Source organism: Corapipo altera, unplaced genomic scaffold, assembly GCF_003945725.1.
Source record: "Corapipo altera isolate COAL_440 unplaced genomic scaffold, ASM394572v1 1, whole genome shotgun sequence".
Lineage (NCBI taxonomy): Eukaryota > Metazoa > Chordata > Aves > Passeriformes > Pipridae > Corapipo > Corapipo altera.
The window spans coordinates 17966719-17986895 of NW_020884873.1; the positions used below are offsets into that span (position 1 = coordinate 17966719).

Genomic DNA, 20177 nt, shown 5'->3' on the forward strand with positions numbered 1-20177 from the left:
CAAGGAAGGTACGGCATTGCCAGCTGAAAGCCCTGAAGGGCTTGCCAAAGGCACAGGTACCACCTGCTGGTAGGGAAGCAGTCTCTGAGGATGGAACAATGAGTATACAAAAGTAAAGTGTGCTACCACTGGATGCCAAACTCACCCTCCAGTTTTTCAGACCAAGTAGGTGACTGGAAAGAGTGGCATATCAGATGGCAAAACAGTCAGTGAAGCCACAAAGTTTGGCTAACAGGAAGTATTACATGGGCAAGGAAGTCATTGGCAAATAACAGCTCAGGGGCTCCCAGGAAGAAAAAACGCGGCAAGGAACAAGCATACCAAGGGTTTGCATACCAGGGATGACTTTTTTAGTTTAGGCTTGGCTTCCTGAGTCCTTGAAGTAGCACAGTAAGGAGCAGGTTACTAGAAGGCTCATTTCTAGGACAGACTCCTGTACCTCTAGTGTTTTTGTAAAAACAGTCTGGTCTCCGACGCTTGCGCAAGACAGCAGCGTATGTACCTGTATTTATTACTAATGTAATGATGTTCCTAAGGATCACAGAGCAGTGGAGTTCAGAAATCCCTCCAGACATCAAATAAGCACCTTACCTCCAGCTCACAGAACAGCACAGGACTGCAGTAGGTTTCTCCCAGTTTACAGACGGCATTCGTCTCAATGCTGCAACAATTCACCCTGCCAACTACAAAGAAGTTTTTCCACATTACAAGCCCCATAATCAGCAATCAGTGAAGAAAAGTACCAGGAAATTCCACAACTAAAAAATGATCCACAGTTAATTTTGAGAGCACCATGGAAGGTAAGGCAACAGTGAGCAATACAAACAGAATGATAAGTGACTTGAACTTGAATTAGCACGAAAGTATTTCATAATACTAACATCAGGAATAGTATTGCCACATTACTGTTAATGTAACAGTTGGAATAAGGGATCAGTGCACCATCAGCACGGGTAGAATCTTCCACTTACTTATCAGAAATCCTGCTGGCTCATGTAATATCACAGAGTGGTCTTGTCACCAAAGAAATTCACTTCATCAGGAGAGCCACAGGACAAGACAATGCTAAGACTCCCAGAACTAGGCCTCCTGATCCCCAAACTCCAGGGACACAACATCTCTGTTTCAACACTGAGTAGTACAGTCTGGTCACTCCAGTTCCTCAGACCTGAAGCAGGGAGGGTACACAGGAAAGCACCCTCTCTCCTTGAGGCAGGGAGATAGAAGGATTAGAGGCACAACAGGGCCAGACAGTACACAGCAGGAATACCAGTCTTGTATTAAAACTATACTTAATAGTTTTGTAGCTCATCCATTTAGATTCACTTTATTATCACAGTATCATATGTTCCTCACTGCTCATTAAGATTATCATTAAGGCAGATCTGCAAGAGCAGATAGAACAGACTTCTGCAGGGCCACAGGAAAAAAGAATCAATAACACAAATCATATTCAGGGATTAGGGACAGAGAAGAGAGATCTGACTGGCAGAATCAAAAATGAGTGAGCATGAGAGAAGAGAACAACGTTTTATCTAAGAAAACAATAAAAAAAGGCAGCTGAGTTCAGACATAATTTAAACAAAGTTTTTTACAAAGCCATTGGTTTCCTTTGGTTTATTTCAAGTTAAGTCACTGCCCTGTTTTAAGAAAACTAAGAGCAAGTGGTGCTGTTTGGAGAGAAGGAAGAGGTGCCATACGTACCTCCAGTGACAAGAAAGCACACTTTCCCCAGGAAGAAGGAGGCATCCACATAAGCTAGGGAAGCTTCGACATTCTTCAAGCTGTCAGAAAAGTACAGACAATCCAGTTGGACAGGGAGGTTAACCCAGTGCAGCATAAGGACAACAGGAATAACTTTCAGAAGCACAATTAGAAAACCAGTGATGTTAACATCTGCTGATCTGTGAGCTCGCAGAGTTCTGCTCTATGCTAAAAGCATGACATCAGAGACCTCTGTAATACCCACAGTTGTTGAATAATCCATAACATATCCTTTCTACTCAAGACTCAACAGTTAGTCTTTGTTTGAACAGTGTCCTCCATGACTTGCAGACACTAAGCGTCCGAATTCATTAACATCCAATGAGATTCAGCACCACTTTGGCTCTTTCAGGAAGAGCTTGCCCACACATTTCTGCAGCACCATCTGTGCTGTAAGTATGCAGCTGGGCCTGTCATTTTTGGTAAATGAGAGCCCAGGATCATCAGTCACAAGTTAAGTAAGTAATAAAATGCTGACTTCTGTGCCTTAGCAAGTCTTTACTTATGGCCTGGGGACACAAATATCATTTCTACAAAGATAAGCACAAGATGATAGAAAAGGGATCAATCCCTGAAGACTTTTCTTTTTTGCCTAGAGACATCAATAGTGCTGATCCCAGGGGACCAGGAGGGTCCCCCTGTGAAAAGGGGACACAGACGCAGCAACTGTCTGGTTACCAGGTAGCACTGCCCAGTGCACATCAGCCATCTGCATATTACAGAACTTCACAGCACCACCATCATTTCCATCTAATTTTACAGACAGCATCTTTCTAAGGCTCAGTTCGTACCATCACATATCCTGATCCAGAAATAAATTCTGCATTCTCTGCTACGGCAACTTAGTGCACAACAGGCATGTTATTGCACAGAACAGTTCAGTCCTAATCCACTGCTGGAGGCCAGAAAGCCACTGTATACATTACTGAGCTCTTCCACCACAGCAAGTCTTGGGTTTGAAATTCACTATTCAGCAATTCCAAAACAGTAATGTAGATTCAGCCATTAATCCAAGAAAGAATATCAGTTCCCCCTCTCGTATTTTTGCCCTTCTTTTACCTGGATTTGCTCTTGATGTCAATCATAAACACAATCAGATCTATCCTGGGCCGAAGGTGATCCCTCTCTGAAGGTAAGGGGAGGGATGTAGCAATGTGACTGAAAGACAATAAATTTGCCAGTTTAACCAGATAGCTTGGCAAGACAGTATCCACTTATGCATAACCACACAACCTTTGAAGTTCACCGTGTAGCAAGTTACCAGGAAGCCTGCTAATTACTAAATACGTGGTAATTGAAGAGACAGTGATTTTTAAGTTGTACTCTCATATCGTAGGCACACTCATAGTTGCTGACAGCCACAATGGTAATCACTAGACAAGGCTCGTTATAATGGGAAGCTTATTAGAGCATAACAAGACTCATGGAAACATTTTTGCTGCACAGATCTGTATGGCAAGTCATTTTCTTTAATTGTCACGAAGAGTCCTTTCTAACAAAGTGGACCCCAATGCTTTAGTGGTATATTTTGCTGCCAACTTTCATTTAAAATGCATCAGTGCTTTCCTGTCACATTCCAGAGATTCTGCTCATATGCTCACATGGGAGAGGCTACCTTTCCAGGCACAGAAAAACCTTAAACCAGAAACTTATCACTACTACAGCTTTACAGATGAAGTTATAACTCAGAAAGAGTTGCTATTATACCATTACCCCCCTTTTTAACCCTTTTACTGTGCAGGAGCTATTAGGTTAGTTTAGGTGTCCTCTTACACAATACTACCGCTGCTGATACAGCTGTTGAAAGAAATACAGGGTGGGGACTTTTTGTGTCTCTTCCCACTAAAAAAAACAAACATCAAACAACCACAACCAACTAACTAACAACAACAAAAAACAAACAAGCAAACCAACCAACCAAAAACCCAACAAAAAAGGTTTCAGCAGTGCATAACTGGACCTTCCACAGGGAAGAACATTATCAGCATCTCATTTTTGGAAGATCACCTTAAAGACAAATTGGACAAACAAAAATCCCGGAAGTTCAGTCACTCTCACAATCCACTTCCTCTCTGGAAGCCAAGAGAGAAACACTGATTCTGATCTTCTTGGGGAATATTACTTCTAGCAATTCAATCTTAAGGTCTTCACAGTTTTCACCAGCAGCCACAAACCACAGTACACATTCCCTTCTATTAATCTTATGTAGTTTGTAGTTTTGTCTGCCAGTCTCCAAATAAAGCTGTTTGGTTTCTTACATATAAGGAAGGTACGATTTAACAAAACCATTCAAAAACTGACAGAAGAGATGAGCAAAGTGAGCTTGAAAGACACACTGCAACACAAACAAGTGTATTAATTTAAGGTGAAATTCAGGGAGACACTGTGGTGAAAACATCAGATCTCATTCTCTGGTGAAAAAAAAAAAGGAAACTGAAAAAAGCACTGCTTTTTTTTATGGAATTCTGCTATATTTAAACCAAAATGACTAGATGATGTCAGCAGCCTCCAGATATGTGCTGCAGAAACCCTTTTTTTCCCCAGCAATAAGAGACACAAAAAAACCCAGCCCTGCAATTCTTCTCCCAACAGCTGTACCTGGCAGGCAAACTTGCCAGACAAAATACCATATTTCTTTGTAATGTGTATAATCCCAAAGTAATATAGTGGGAGGGAAAAACCCCAAAGTAATATAGTGGGGGGGGGAAAAACCCAATACCACTGTAACGGACTTCGCTTTCATAGTGATATTAACACAGGGACTTATCTTGCTCTGTAGTACAAGCACACGATTCTGTGCCTTTGGGCAGTTACCCAGCTGTAGTACCAGCAGCCATCTAGTTATGGCATTCCACAGCTCAGCAGAGGCTGCAGGTTCCACACAGAAAATGGGGTAATTCATTTGCTATTAGTTGCCATAATCAGAGCAGTACAGTCGCCCTAATTAGCCAGTGGTGCAACTCCGCTCAGGTTGTTTTTACTGCATAGCCATGGATTACAGCAGCGAAATAACACAAACACCTTCTGAAGAGCTGACTAAACTCATTTGGTCTTGGCAAGAGAGCTGTCAAGGACATTTGATCACAAAAAGTTAGTTAATCAAGCTTTTAAGACAGCACTTGTCACACAGCTAAAGCTAAAATTTCAAGCGCATCTTAACAGCTCGAGGAGGAAAAGCACATGTGTGCACACAGCTTAGAAAATGGTTACAACGAGCACCAAAAGCACTGGACATCTTGTTTGATTTTAAGTACTTGCAAGCATTGTACTTGTCCCATTCTGTCACAGGATGTTCAATTTCTGTATATGCCTTTCTCTCAGGTGGGGAAAAAATAAATATCTGTGTTCCTCTCATACCCTTCCAATTTAGTAATCAAACATCTGTGCAGCATCTGAAGGGCAACGGTATGCGCATAGTGAACATGAACGTGGGAAGCGCTTCCACCCCCATTTCCAAGCATGCCCAAACCGCCTGCCCTGAGGGCAGAAGGGTTTGCCCGCTGTATATGTGGCCACATCTGGGCAGCGGTGCTCTCTAGCGTTCGCAAGAGAGAAGTTGCTCTCCCAACCGAGCGCCTTGCAGTTCCGACTACCGCCACGGGGGCGGAACCTGCATTTTTAACCAATTTCTGTGCGTGCATTCCTGAAGCAGAAGCCTTCCATGAATTCGGGTCACAGCCGGTGATCTGGGCCCCGAATGAGCCCGGGGCTGCAGGCGGCGAGTCCCTCTCCCCACTACTCACATGCTGATTTTGAAGTCCCTCTTCTCCTGGAGGATCGCCTCCGCCAGCTTCTGCTGGAGCTCCTCGTCCGAGCCCACCAGCTGCGGGCACAGACGGACAGCGCGGTCAGGGACAGACCCCGGCCCGGCGCCGCGGGGGCGGGGCCACACCGGGGCACATTTGCATATCGCAGTGGGGCAGCCAATCCCCGCGGAGGGGCGAGCCCGGCGCGCTGAGGCGCGGCCCGAGCCAGCGGAGCGCACGGAACGGGCGGGCTCGGACCGCAGGGCCTGGCCCAGGGACGGGGAAGAGGGGGCGGGCTGCGGCGCGGCGCCGCCGCCGGACCTACCAGGAGGGCGGCGGAGTTGAGCCCCGGGAGCTTGTCGAAGGGCCGCAGCACCGCCATCCCCGCCGCAGACGGCACCGCCCGCCCGCCGGAATTCAAACGGCGGCCGCGCGCCGCGCTGCCTTGACGTAGTGCGGGGGTGGGAGGGGCGGGGCTAACGGCGCGCGTGCGCGCTGGTGCCGGCGGGTAGGGGGCGGCGGCAGGGGGCGCTGCGAGGCTGGCCGGGAACCCACCCAGGGAATATCCTGCTGGATAGGGACCCGGAGGGGTCAGCTAGTCCAGCTCATGGCACTGCTCAGGACGGCCCGCAGAGTCACACCATGTGCCCAACAGCAAACGCTTCTTGAACTCTGCCAGGCTTGGTGCTGTGACCACCTCCCTGCAGAGTCTGTTCCTGAGGAACCTTTTTCTAATAGCCAACCTAAACGTCTGCCAGCACACCTTCAGGCCATTCCCGCGGGTCCTATCGCTGATCGTCAAAGAGAAGAGATCAGTGCCTGCCGCTCCACTTCTCCTCATGGGGAAGTTGTAGACTGCAGGTGCAGCACAGGCCCCGCCGAGCGCTCGGATACCACACGCTGGGACTGACCGCCAAAGATGGCTAATCACGGTAAAACTCTGCAAAGCAGCGGTATTTCTGTGGCATCCAGGTGTCCCAAGGGTCAGTCACGCCTGAGGCACCCAGGGGTGGTGCCAGGCTATGCTGGAGAGATGCTGAGGATTAGGATGGTGGCCTCACCTTGGCTGTCCAGGGGGATCATGGACAGCCTAAGCTTCTGAGGAGCAAAGCCCTTATTTCCAGGGCTGGGCTGTCCCCTGGTCCTTGCCATGAGCAGATGCCCATTCATTTGGTCAAGGGTGAACAACACCAAAGGCTTCAGTAAGATTCAACTGCCTCCTTACATTGCAGTTTATAATGTGAACTAATACATAGAATCATAGAACTGTTAAAAGGACCTCTAAGATCATCGAGTCCAAACAATGAACCAGCACTGCCATGTTCAAAACTAAACCACGTCCCCAAGTGCCACATCTACACCTTTTCAAACACTTTTGGGATGATGACTCCACCAGCTCCTTGGGCAGCCTGTTCCAATCCCAGACCACCCTTTTTAGTGAAGAAATGCTTCCTGATGTCCATTGTAAACCTCTACTGCTGCAACTTGAGGCTATTTCCTCTCATCCTGCTGCTTGTTACTTGGGAGACCAACCCTCACCTCACTACAACCTCCTTTCAGGTAGTTGTAGAGAGCAATAATGTCTCCCCTGAGTGTCCTTTTCTCCAGGCTAAACACCCCCAGTTCTCTCAGCCTCTCCTCATAGGACTTGTACTCCAGACCCTTCATCAGGTTCGTTGCCCTTCTCTGGACATGCTCCAGCACCTCAACATCCTTCTTGTAGTGAGGGGCCTAGAATTGAACACAGGATTTGAGGTATGGCCTCACCAGTGCCAAGTGTGAGGGAAGAATGTTAACAGAGTTAATACACTCATCCTATAAAGACTGCTTGAAGGAAGGGAATTTCCCTAACACTGTATGGCAGCAGCACCTGGATTTGCACACTGAATTGTTCTGTGCAAGGTTTTCTGGCAGCCCCATCAGCGTCAGCCTCCATCCTGCCCCTTCCTGGGCACCTTCTCCATCTCTTCCCTGGCTGGTCGGCCTCTGCCCAGCCCCACACTCCCCTGCCAGTGATACAGGTGAAGGAGCCCATGCAGAAGCACTGCAGTTATAGAGGCTGAGCTTTTCACTCCAAGGTCAGAGCAGGAGGATGATGTGCACTGATGTAAAGCCCTCAGAGGTCCATTGTACCTCGGTGGCCTGTGGTCCACCTTGCTGCATCTCCTATTCTTTGCCTCATCCCTGAGTTTGGCTACAAATTCTCAGTGTGAGAAAGGGGGTCCAGGACCCCTTCGGCTGCCTGCTGGTGCTGGCTCTCCCTGCCCCTTACACCAGGACACCTCCAAATGGCAGGAGACATGCTGGAGAGGGAAGAAGGCTACAGGAGAATGAAGACATATCTCCCCTTCTGCAGCAAGCTGGAGAAGGGAGATGAAGGGGAGGAGGTGGGTTAATGTAAGCTGACATCACATGACTGCCGTGGCTTTTTTGATCTTGACAAAGGCAGACGGTTTCACTCGTTGCCAGCATGAGACAAATTACAGGTGAAGCAGAAGAGATTATAGGATATTTCTGGCTGGTTTTGAGTTTGGTAGGGGGAAGGGAGGATGAATCCAGGGTAGACGTGTCCTAAAGATGGAAGGCAAGCAGATGCAATAAATAACAAGAGCCAGTTCCCAGGCTGGGGGGATGTAGAGCACAAAGGGGACAATGTTCCTTTCCAGCTGCTGAGAATGTGGAAAGATCTGGCACCCACCTAAAACATGTTTGTCCTCTTTCTGCCCCCTGCTACTCCCTGTTGCCTGCTCTCTGGCCCCACAGAAGGACCTGGGTGGCTTCAGTGTCTGGCTGGGGACATGCTCACTGTCCACTGTCGCTGCAGGGTTCTGTGGAGATTTAGTGGGTCCAGATGAGCTACCACTGATCCCACAGTTATTATTCCTTGTCCCCAGCAGGTTTCTTGGCTTCTCCTTGGCAGACTTACCTCTGCAGAGATGACACCCACTTTCCCATGGAAACACAGAGATTCATCCTGCTCACTCCTCTGTGCGCATCTTCACTGTGCCCATTTGCCAGGGGGATGCCTTCCCCCTCTTCCCCTTACCAACAAAAGATCCTTGAGTACACAGACCACCTCAGAGTGACTTGGAGCAGGGCAGTGGAAATGCTGATGGTCCCTGCCTCAAAGTCTAGGCTTTGGCAGAGCCAGTTTCCTCCTGGGATGCAAAACCATTGCCTAACAGCTGGCACAGTGAGCTAAGCCAGGCAGATTTGCTTTGCTTTCCTCCGTCTTTGAAATGCAGCCAGGGATGCTCCACAGCAAAGCCTGCAGTGCAAGCTCAGCTCAGTGGGGAACCAGAGAGAACAGGAGTCATCATCCTGCATCTTTGTTGGCTATTTACACATGGGCCGAGAGGTGTAAAACAGATCTAATGTCAAAGAGTAGCATTTAAAAACTGTTTTCATGGTAGAGGATGGTGTAAGGAGGTGGAGACTCAGGGTAGCAATGTGCCTGGATGAGACATGGTTAGTGTTGGAGGCTGGAGTGTATTTTACATATTACTGTGTGACTGTGTCAGGCTGTTTCACTTCTCACCACCCCATTTCCAGTTTGCAAAGTGGGACTAATGAGTCTATCTCTGCTTCTGAGTGGTGCAGGAGAGATAAGATAGATGTGTCTGTGCACTGGCCACCAGTGAAAGCAGAAGGACAAGACCGAGGCAGGACATGGAAATGGAGAGCTCCTGATTTTACTTTGCGGGCTGATTTTGCTTTGGTAGCACAAACTATTCCAAAAATAGGTAGAAGTGTATTGTACATGAAGATACTCTTGTGCTGCCAATGAAGGCAGTTAACGTCAGTGAGACTTGACCTGGCCATCACCAGTGCTCCCTGGGAGCAGGTTGCTCCTGGGGCAGTTGCTTCTGCAGCAGGACAGCACCAGCCACTACAAAAAATACTATACAGCACACCTTGACCTTGCGTGTCCGTGACCAGTTTGCTGTATGCCTCATCCAGTGGCTGCACCTCAGGATATCTCTCTTGGTTCTCCCTGAGCAGCCAGAGGAACGAAGGAGACAGGCTTTGGAGATGGTCTAGAGAAGAGCACTGCCCCAGCATGGTCCCAGTTATCTCAGCACCTGCTCCCAGACCTCCTGACAGTGGTGGCTTCATTCCAACCCCATTCAGCACAAGTTCTTGAGATGTAGCCTGGCCATGCATCACTGGCTCCAGGCTGACCTCTCTCAGTCCTTTCTGGGAAGCCTACATGATACGAACTCATGTGTATTTGATTGGATTTGTTCTCTCACTAATAGACAAAAATTATATAATTTGCAGCAAGTGCAAATTATTAGAGAAACTAATGGCATTTCCACGTATGTTGCTGGCAACTTCAGCTTCCTTTGGCAAAGACTCTTCCCAGGTATTGTTAGATCCAAAACAAGCAATCTTTTTCCATTCTGCTCTTTAACTTAACTTGCCATACACATTTCTTTAGCTTTTCGATCAACTCAGTTAAACTTCTCTTGTGGGTTTCCTTTTCTGAAGCTGCAGTAGCACCCAGAAGGGGGATTACTCTGCTTTCCCACCAGAGTATCCTTGTCTGATGCTCTGCCATGCATCCAGTGTGCCTTCTGCATCCTGCAACAACTCCCTCACCTCCAGCTGCTGAGCAAGGAAGCATTTCTGTGAGTCTTGCTGGAGTTTTGTCTTCTACTGTGGACCTTGGGAGAGGCAAGTTTAATAAACTCAGTCTTCTCCCATGCCTCTACCTACCTTGGGAAAGTAATATTTGGGAAATTGGTGTTACCTTAGACAGGCATCAACCTGTGTTTGATCATCTCAGAAAATGCTGATAAAAGCATAAAGGACACTAAAGAACAGCGAAGAAACTTGTTAGGAAAGACTAGAATAACACTTAACCACACTTAACACTTAAATGTGTGCCTGGAGTTGTCCAGCAGTCTCCTCTTTCTCCAGGCAGGGCTTTTGTCTGAGAAGGGTTTCATGATTTCTACTCTGGCTGCGTGGCCCTCTCACATCAAACCCAACCCCATGCTCACCTTCATCATGCAGGTGAATTTGTGGCTGCCCAGAGATATGGAGGGTAGTCGTAAGTTCAGTGGCAAGCAAATGTTCTGGGGCAAATGGCTATGAGGGGCTCATGTGTCCAAAACCACTCAGGGCCCTCCTCCAAGGCAGGTGGAGGGGACTGAAAGCCTCCCAGGCACTGGGCAGAATGATACGCACATGCTTACGCCTGGAAGATCTGAGTGGCACACAGCAGCATTATCTGAGGTGAAAGCTGAAGTGCAGCTGAAGCATTTCCATGCAGTTTGAACTGTACTGGCACGTCGATGACTGGAGCTGTCTTGCCGCTACAGCTCCTGTTGGAAACCAAGGGATGCGACAGCACCTGAGAGCCCCGTCACAGGCAGCAAGCAGCTGTGGTGGAGGCACGGGGTCTGCAAGTGTGTCCCAGCTCTGGCAGCACAAAGCCCAGTGCTTATTTATTCCTGCCTCCAAAGGTTTTTCAGACTCATCTGGGGGAGTTTCTGCTTGAAGCAAGAGAGGCTGCCATGTCATGACTTGTGCAAGCCCACCGCTGTGGTGGTGATTGCAGAAAGAGGTGATTCCCACTCCTTGAGCTAGGGGAATAAATGACCCTGTAAGTCAAAACTCTTGCTGTTCTGGGGCTTTGGCTGCATGACCAGCATGCTGGTATTAATCCTGAGCTTAAACCCAAGGAGAAGTTGCAAACTGATGGACACACTGGCTCTGGTGTCTCCCTGGGGTGACCTAGGATAGGGAGCTGGGACAGTTGGCTGGGGATGTTGCGGGGATCTTACACTCAGTGTCCATGAGGATGCCTGGCCCAGCAGGCTCTACTGGTGGCCTGTGGCTTCGGCCACTGACTGGTCACCTGGAGAAATGAATAATCTCCTACCTTGTGCCAGCCACCTCTGATGTCCCTCTATTTCCTTTGCATATGTGGAAAGGGGTTTTCTTTCTGACCTCTCAAGTGGACTGCGTGTTTGCCTACCCTTAGAGTTTGCTCTGGGGGTAAAATAAACAATATCCTTTCAATGTTATTTCTTAAAAATCTGTTTCTCTAAACCACGTTTCTCTCCCAGTACAGTCAAAACTGTGAGGCTTATGTTTTCCTCCCCCTGCAGTGGGATTAGTGAAGCAATTACTATGCTGATGGTGAAGGTGGGTATCATGACTGAGCTTCAATGAGGTTAAAATTAAGGCACAATTGCAGGCTCCACTTTGGAGGTACATGGCAATCATCTGGAGTGCCCACCTTGCTGGAGGGAACTAGGAAGCAGCTAGCTAAACCTAATGGATCTGATCCTCTATGCAGATATTCTGCTAGGTACGGAGGGATTGCAGACCTATACTCAATGCTTCTAACTATTATGAAGTTACATCAGGAAGATGTGGGGCTCAGGAGGAAAAAAGGAGGATGAAGTGGAAATCATGGAGCATGCCAGCCAGCTCCCACAGCTCTCAGCACAGCCCTGTCTCTGCACTGATGGATGACCAGGTGACAGACCCTTTGGGTGCATTACTCTGGGAGCCAGCAAGTGCACATGGGCTCTGTCACCATCCATAGGTTTACCCGGGGAGGGGATGAAGCCATTTGTGCCTGAAATACAACCTAGTGGGAAGCCAAACCTCCTATCTCACAGCTCCTGGGGCATAGCAGTGTAGTCGGCACAAATCTGGGGCTCAAGTTTGGTGGATACTATTAACCCTTCAAGCCTTTACAACCACTCCCTGTGGCACATCTGCAGGGCTTTAGTTGTCAGAGACTAAGTGGGCAAGGCTGGAGAGCACAGACAGGAGAGCAGGTAACTCTCAGGGCTTGAGACAGTTAGTTTTGATTTTGTTAAGACAAATTCATTAAACAGTTTATGGGTCATGCATGGTGAAAATTTCCATGTGTACACAAAAAATCCCCCACAACCTACCCAACCCACAAACAATATCAAAAAACCAAAGTAGTTTCCTTGTTGCTATTTCTGGGCTGCTGAAAAGCTGAAAATGTTTTAACAAAACCTTTTCTGTCAGCAGCAGCAATGACAGAATGAGGTGTGGATTCAGGAAACAAGGTATTTCACTGAAAGCAAAAATAATGGTTCAGATAGCAATGTTCTTCTGGGTTTTGATGTAGGATACTTTTCGTCAAAGTGTTGATTATTTTATTTTTACATGAAACCCCTAACGGGAGTACTAACCTCCCTACCCCTTCTACCCTCTCTCTCTGCTTTCATCCTGCTGCTGACAAACCACCAGCCCCCAGACGCTGGGCTGGACACACTGGTAAATCCGTGGAGCCTTAACATCCCATCCATCTAAATCAGCCCGAGCTCACGCATGTCTGCCCAGGCATTTCTCCTCCTCCAGGGCTGCAGCCCGGGCTGCGGATGATGCGGGAGGAGGGAGAGCATCCCGCGGTCACCTCCCCCGTGGCTCTGGCCCGGGTACCATGTGCGGGTGAGCTGGGGAGGCTGGTTGCCATAGCGACCGCTGCTAAAATGCTCCCCCTTCTCGCGCCGAGATGCAGTTGGTCGCAGGCGGTCCCTCCTTGTGTGTAAGGGGGAGGCCGGCGATGGGGTGCCCTGGGGAGGCTGGAGCGGGGCTGCCGCTGCCGGGGAGGCGGTGGGGGAAGCCCCTGGGAGCCCCAGTGGGCAATGAGGCCGCAGTGTTGGCTCCGTGTCCTCCCCACCGCCCGCCACGGCTGCTCCCGCTATCCCTCCCTCCCTGCCTGCCTCCCGCCCATCCCCGCCTGTCGCCTCCCGCTGTCGCCCAGCTCTCCCGGAGCCGGGTCCCTTCTCCCTGGCATTGCCTGGCCGGGAAAGGAGCCTGACTCATCCCGGCCGGGCCCCTGCAGATGCCAGAGGGAGCAGCCCCATCCTATTGCCCTACGCCCGTGGAAGGAGGTAGGTGGCAGGTGTCAGGAAGTAGGTGGCAGGTGGCAGGGCAGGTAGCGGGTGGTTGTCGGGAATGTGGTGCACGGGAGCAATGTCATCTCTGGGTCCCCAGTCATCAGCAGCTCCTTGCCTTCAAGCTGCAACCTGCCCAGTCCTGAGGTCAGGGTGAGCACAGGGCTGGTAACACTGCAGCGTGGGTTGTGCTCCAACCATGCAGATGGGAGGGTTTTGTACCCAAAGTCACCTGTGTCTTGGCACCCTGCTCCCAGCCTCTCCCAAGAAGTTTCTGCCCTGCCATTTGCAGTGTGCCCCCTGGGGCTCCCATCACAAGTGTACCCATGGCACCTTGGGGGTAGTGGAGGCGGTATGGGGGATCCAGGGGTGACATTGAAGGCAAGCAGCTGGAGTGTAACATGGATTTATAAAGGGTCAGTCAGCTTACCTACATGAGACACTCTTTCAGATGAAAGACCAAAGACTCTTTTGTGACTTTCAGGGGATGCTGATGCCCTACTGCAAAATGGGATGGTGAGATCATCATCAGGATGCTGAGGTCCAGCAAGGGTTAAGGCACATTTAGTATCTGCAGAACTGCTCCAAAAAGCTGATGTCTTTGAATGGAACTCTCTCTTTTTAGCATTTGCTGGCAAAATCTGCTCACCCACCTGACAAAAGCAAGTTATTTCACCAGGCCAGCCCTGCAGAGGCTGGGGGGGTGCTCTGACACCTTGTCCAGCACTCAGCTTGGCCACGGTGAGGACCCTTTTTTGCGGGAGCAGGGATAGGTGAGCAGTGTGGGGCCGCAGCATGAGGTGAGGGCTGCATAGCAAGTAGATCAAAGAATAGGTTGCTGGCAAGGAGCTGGGAAATGCTGGCTCTGCTAGTAATGGAGAGAGGATGAATTGGGAAGTCTGTAGGTCTGCTTTTTATTCTGGTGCTTTTTTGGGTGGCAGCTTCGCTCCCATGTTTTGAAAGCAGACAATCAGGGAAGGAAATGAGGCTATTGGCTTTCCAGCTGACACCCCAGGGGTTCCGAGCCAAAGTCACTTTCCCAAGGTCCCTGACCCTACCCAGTGCTGTCACCAGCTGGAGATGGGTATCAACAGCTGAGGCACCTCTGGAGAAGGGATTTGCAGCAGCCTTGGCTCCCTGAGCTGTTTGCAGCAGCAGCTGGGGATGCAGAGGGTGTGAGGGAGCTACTTCTACAGAGCACTTACGAAAGCCGTGCTGAGGGGCTTCTGGCCAAACACAGAGCTCAGACCTGGCTCCTTTTGAGGAATTCCCTCCCTCATCCCTTAGGATGAGTTGAGTGAGGGAAGTCCCACAGCTCCCCACAACATGTCTGTGCTGTTATTGCAAGCTGTGGTGGGAGCTATCCTCACTGGTTACTTACCTGAGGAAGGCAGAGGCAGCCATGAAGAGGCAGGAGCAGCACTCACACTGCCCCTTTGCTCTGGTCAAATGGTGGCCAGGGCTGAGCCTTCTACTCCTGTTGCACTTGATCAGGTGGAGCAAGGGCCTGTAGAAAGGGAGATGTGAATCACTGAGAGGGAGATAGAAGAAGTCTTCCAGAACTTTAGTTGTGGATAGTTCTGTTAATGGCAGCACCATGTGTAGCAAAACTGAGGACTGCTGAAAATCAAAGAACATGGTAGGAGGAGGCAAAATCCATTGAGGTCCCCCCTGTCGTGCAAGGAGAACAGATAAATATCAGCATCCATGCCAATCAGTGGGAGTAAATCAGGCATTTTCTCAAGTGTTGGTAGTTTCTTGCTTATGGTAATAAGAATTGCAGCTTGTTTCAAATCTAATCCTGTGACAAAAAATGTGTCACTCAGAGGGTAGAGATGAACCTCATGTTTCCTGTTACAGGCCTTCCTGTTGCAAGAGATGTCCAGCAAATAAATGCTGCTGGGCATATTGGAAACAACTGATGGCTGTGGCATTAAAAAGGAAAAAAAAGAAAAAAGCCCAGCCTTCACTGTGGGAGAAGGCAGCAGCATTACGGGGCAGGAGCAGAGAAGAGTATGAAGATACTCAGGGCTCTCCCCAGCCTCCCCTTAACTGCCCCCATGCTAGGGAGATGGGGACACATGGTTATTGACAGAGGGGTGACTTGGGAGGCAGTTGCAGGTGACAGCTTTCAGCTGTCTGGAAAAGCAAGATTTTGACATGGGTGCAGCTCTGGCCTTTCTGTATCCCAACTGAATTCAAGGGGCACTTCATCACCCCCACTGAGGGGTGAGGGTTACAGAAAGCCTCCCTTTAGGACAGCATTTTTATGCCTGAGTCCACCGTTACGATTTCCAAAGCCTGAAGGTGCCTGGTTTAATCCACCAAGGCCTGGGACAAGCAGCACATTCACAGTACAAAACCCAGCAGCCCCGGTGTCCAGGAAGGCCGTAGCTGTGCTTTTAGAGGGGTAAGCTTCTCAATCCCCTTTTCTGTCCCTGCACAACGCACACCTTGGCAGGTGTTTTGGTAAGGGCAAGCAGTGGAGAGTAGGAGAAATTGGGCACCTCCAGGGTTGCAACGTGGGTTGCTCCCTCCCTCCCAAAGGACAGGAATAAAGGATGGGTATGTCATTTTAAATGGCCCCAAGTCAGGGTGTATGCCCTGAGCACAGCAGCAGCAGGGCCATAATGGTGGGGAGAGTGTACCAGAGCACCAGCAGGGTGTGGGGCTGGGACCCCATCTGTCCATCCCTCCAGAAATCTTCAGCCGTGACAGCTGGACAAGGAAATGTTTTGCTCCTTCCTGCTTGCTCATTTTTTGCACTGGGTCAACAGTAATCATGCGGTGTGTTGTTTTGTGTTCCCCAGGACAACGCTGCTCCAGACTCACCTCACTCCTGGGTGGTGAGGACCTCTTGGCAAGGCAGATCGGCAGCTCTCGGTAAGTGTCTCCCACTGCCCCGTGGCTGATGTGGTAGAGGGATCTGAGCTCTGCTCACGGACTGGTGCTGAACCAAGCGCTGCAAGGTTCCTGCGCCCTCGCAAAGCAGGACACTAAATAGGGGTGCAGCAAGGGAGGGCTCAGTCCCAAGCCAGACCAGCTCAGACTGGGAATTTAAAGGGGTCATGGAGAGTCAGGAGAAGCAGATTTTCCCTCAAGCAGGAGATGAGAAGCAGCTGCCCACTTTTAATCACTGGCCGCAGGACTGGGGGCATGCAGGCTCAACCACCTCTATGGGCAGGAGCAGGACTCCTGCTCTATGAGGTGCTCCCAGCAATGACCTCAAAAGCATTGACCTCTCCCAATGGATGAGGTGCCTTGGTGTGCAACTGAGCATGAACTGGGTGCAGCAGGGCTGCAAGGAGGGGTGCAGAGAGGCTGTGCACTCCTGATGAGGCAGATGAAAAGATTCATCAATTGTGATGAATCTTTGTGGAGGTGTTTTTTGGGTGCTTTCACAGTATGAGCTTTTTCTCCTTTTCTCTGGCAGCTATGCCCCACTTCTTGGATTGGTTTGTGCCCGTGTATCTGATGATCTCCATTCTCATCCTGGTGGGCTTTGGAGCTTGCATCTACTACTTTGAGCCAGGACTCCAGGAAGCCCATAAGTGGCGAACACAGAGGCCGATCATGGAACGAGACCTTCGGAAGACACTGATGATTCGGGACAACCTGGCCTTTGGGGTGCCTGAGGTCTGACAAGCTGCCCATCGCATCCAGAAGAGTCTCTACAGGGTGGGCAGCAGATCACAAGCCTCAGTAGGGATGACAGTCTTGCCCTGGTGTAAGCAAGGCTGGTCATCACTTTGCGCTTTGCTGATCTGCGTCGTGTACTCACCACTCACCATTCTGCCCCTTTGCTTCTTAGTCAAGGTTTGTGTGGCACTGTAGACTTGGGCTTCCCATGTGCTCACGGCTCTTCACCCAGCCAAAGACTTCTGCTCCTCCCCATGGCCAAGACTGACGAACCACTCAAATGAAACATCTCTTGTTAATCACTTGAGTTTGAGCTGTCTGGCGTCTCAACACAACCTTCAGTAGGAAAGTTCTCGACAGGGTAGCAGTCCTGCAAAGGGATACAGAACCTTTTACTCCTATTCACAAAGTTAAATCTAACCCATTTTGTTTAAGTCCAGGGGGTCTTTTGGGGGAAGTAAATGGGATTTCAACACATCATTGCTTCAGCTGAGCTCTTCACAGCACCCATCCTTGGTGCTGGGATGGTAAGCTTGCTGAAGCTCTGTGCAGAGGGGCCAAGGGCTCAGCGAGCCCCAGAGACTGACTGCCTTTATCCCTGCTAAAGGCACACCACTTCTGTTTCTGTTTGGGAGGTGGAGAACATTCATCCATCCATCCATTCCAGATGCACTGTATTCAAATTAAAGGTCTTTACTAAAGAGGTTTATCCAAGTCCTGTGTCAAGCTGAGAATATTCTGCATCTCTCCATGAAGGGGTGCTGCCAGATTTATCATGTAAGCTTCTCCTGATCTGCCTGACCTTCTGTTTCTCTGTCGTGGAGTGAGATGGGATAGTCTGGGAGTCATCTCACACTTGTTCAGTACCCTGTGCTCCAGAGCCCTATGGCATAGATAGGCTCTCCTTTAACTGTCACCCCAACAAAGCTGTGAAGCATCCCTGTATTTCTCTGCATGTCTCTGAGAAGGGACACTGAGCCTGCCATCTACATGGGCCCGTTATACCACCTCTGCTTTCTGGACCCAAGCTGTATAATGTAGGTCTGGCACAAAATCCTGTGTTTATAGATTTCCTACACTGTCCTGAGCCTGATTGGCCACCAAAGTGCTGGATGAAGCTGTGACACCAGGGTTAAGAGGGACATGCACACCTTCTCCCTCCCTGCCAGTCCAGTGCATTGCTCAGTGTGCACAGGGAGGTTTGGGAGAGCTCTGAGCCTGTGGCAGGAGGTTGTGTTACCTCTCCTCCCACCACAACACCCACCCTTTGGATACAGTAGGTGCAGCAGTGCTACCTGTGAACATTCTGGCAACAGAGGGGTCCTGTGTGCCCCACTCCTGTATATCCCAGGTATGTTAGCCAGTGCCACCACCTCATGTGCACGTCTGTGCATCCTGGGCCATCCCCTGGGCCAGCCAGTATCTTGACGACGCACATCTCCACTGTCCTTCCATTGTGGTGTCCCTGTTCTCCTTTTAGCAGTAGAAATTCTTCAGGCCAGCTGCCCAAATCTTCTACAGCTCGTTTCACTCAGCCTCACTTGTAAACCCATCAATGGAAGTTTTGTCCTCCATTCCCAAAGAAAGGATCAGAGTTCATTGGCTGGTTAGAGTGAGTGATGTGGGGAAATGCACTGAGCGGGATTACTCCTGCGCCCAAAGTTTCACTTGCCCTGTCAAGCAAAGGCTCAAAGTGCAGGTGTGTCCTGAAACTTGGTCATTCTCTGGGGATGAAAGCTAATTTTTAGCTCTAAGGAATAGGTCAGGACATTCTACAAATATCCTGGGTTTTCCTGGAATATTTCATACACCAGATTGCAAATGCATTACCATTCTCCTCCACACCAAAACCAGGCACACCAGCAGGAGCTTTCTGGTTCTGTTTCAGACAGAGGACAAATCAAGAGTCCTTTCATTCAGCCAAATAACAGTGACTATGATACAAGTAGCCTAACTGGGGACTCTCACTCATCAGGGAAATGCAGTGAGTGGGATTACTCCTGTGCCTGAAATTACACTCACCCTGGCAAGCAAAGACTCAAAGAGCAGGTGCAGCTTGAAACAGGTAAATTTTTGTGCCTTGTTGACTTGGGGCTGTGAAAGAGAAATGCTGTGGGGCTGAGCTGCATGGTCAGACATGCCACTCATGGCTGCATGGCCCCCCTCCCCTGCCCGCTGGCACATCACAGCCATATTTCTAAGCACCAGCTTGGAAACTTGTTTCCTCACCTTGACTCTGTCATAGGTAGGACTGCCCTGCAAACAGACACAGCTGAGCCGTGGGGCAGCAATTAAAACCTCTATGCTGGAACTGAGGGGCTTGGAGCAGTCAGGGACATGGTAAACTTCCCCTGTTGGAAGGGGAGCATGCACCCACAGGGGTCCCCTCTCCCCTCCTCCGTGTCTTCCTCTGCATGCTGTCCTGCCTGTTTTCACTTACACTCTGCCCACAACTCGGTATAGAAACTGAGCAAAAGAAGACAACAAACAGGCAGGGGATGGACTAGAGAGAAACTAATTATTCATCTCCTCTGGCTTGTGTTTTGCATTGTTTACTGATGCATTCGGCATTAGGCCAGGTGTTTTCCATGGCTATAAAAGACTTTATGGCCATTAGTATCAAGCCCTCCCCAGTGGAATAAAAGTGTGTGACAAACTGTGTGGCTGACGCTTTATTTTTCCTGTTGTTCCCCCCTGGAGCTGCCTCCTTCCAGCTCTGGACAGGCAGCAAGGACCAGTCCACAATGAGGTTTCCTTTACAGCAGAGTAGGTCTTCATCTGCCTGGTTCCTGTGCCAGCTACAGTAGAGCTGTCGGGGAACAATTAAGCCAAAGGCAAATGCTGCCTGAACCTGAGATTGTTTCTCCTCTCTGGGACCTGTATAGGCAGAGAGACCTCAGGGGAGAGGGAAATAGTCACAGATACTGAATTAAAATGCATAAAGCATCAGAGAAGATACTTAGTGCTGGAAATACTATACAATATCAGGTTGGTCTTTTCTAACTTCTCTGTCTCTTTGCCCTTAAAGAAGCAGAGAACTCAAACTGCCCTGAGCCCTGCTTTCCACCAGCATTCCCCATGGCTTGCTGTGGGTCACTGGATAGTGATTCCCCTTTCACTTCCCTCAGCCTTG

At 49.6% G+C, this 20177-nt stretch overlaps 1 protein-coding gene across 1 annotated transcript in view; it reads right to left on the reverse strand.

Annotated features, from left to right (window-relative positions):
• The window catches only part of CENPM (centromere protein M), a 7021-nt gene extending 1044 nt beyond the window's left edge, over positions 1-5977 (reverse strand). Inside the window, exons 1-5 of the mRNA XM_027667516.1 lie at positions 5836-5977; positions 5508-5587; positions 2824-2922; positions 1705-1784; positions 592-683 (exon numbers count right to left, since the gene is read on the reverse strand). Of these exons, the coding sequence (XP_027523317.1) occupies positions 592-683; positions 1705-1784; positions 2824-2922; positions 5508-5587; positions 5836-5892 (408 nt within the window). The 5' untranslated portion in view covers positions 5893-5977. The remainder of the gene's footprint in view (positions 1-591; positions 684-1704; positions 1785-2823; positions 2923-5507; positions 5588-5835) is intronic.
• Positions 5978-20177: the final 14200 nt, after the last annotated feature.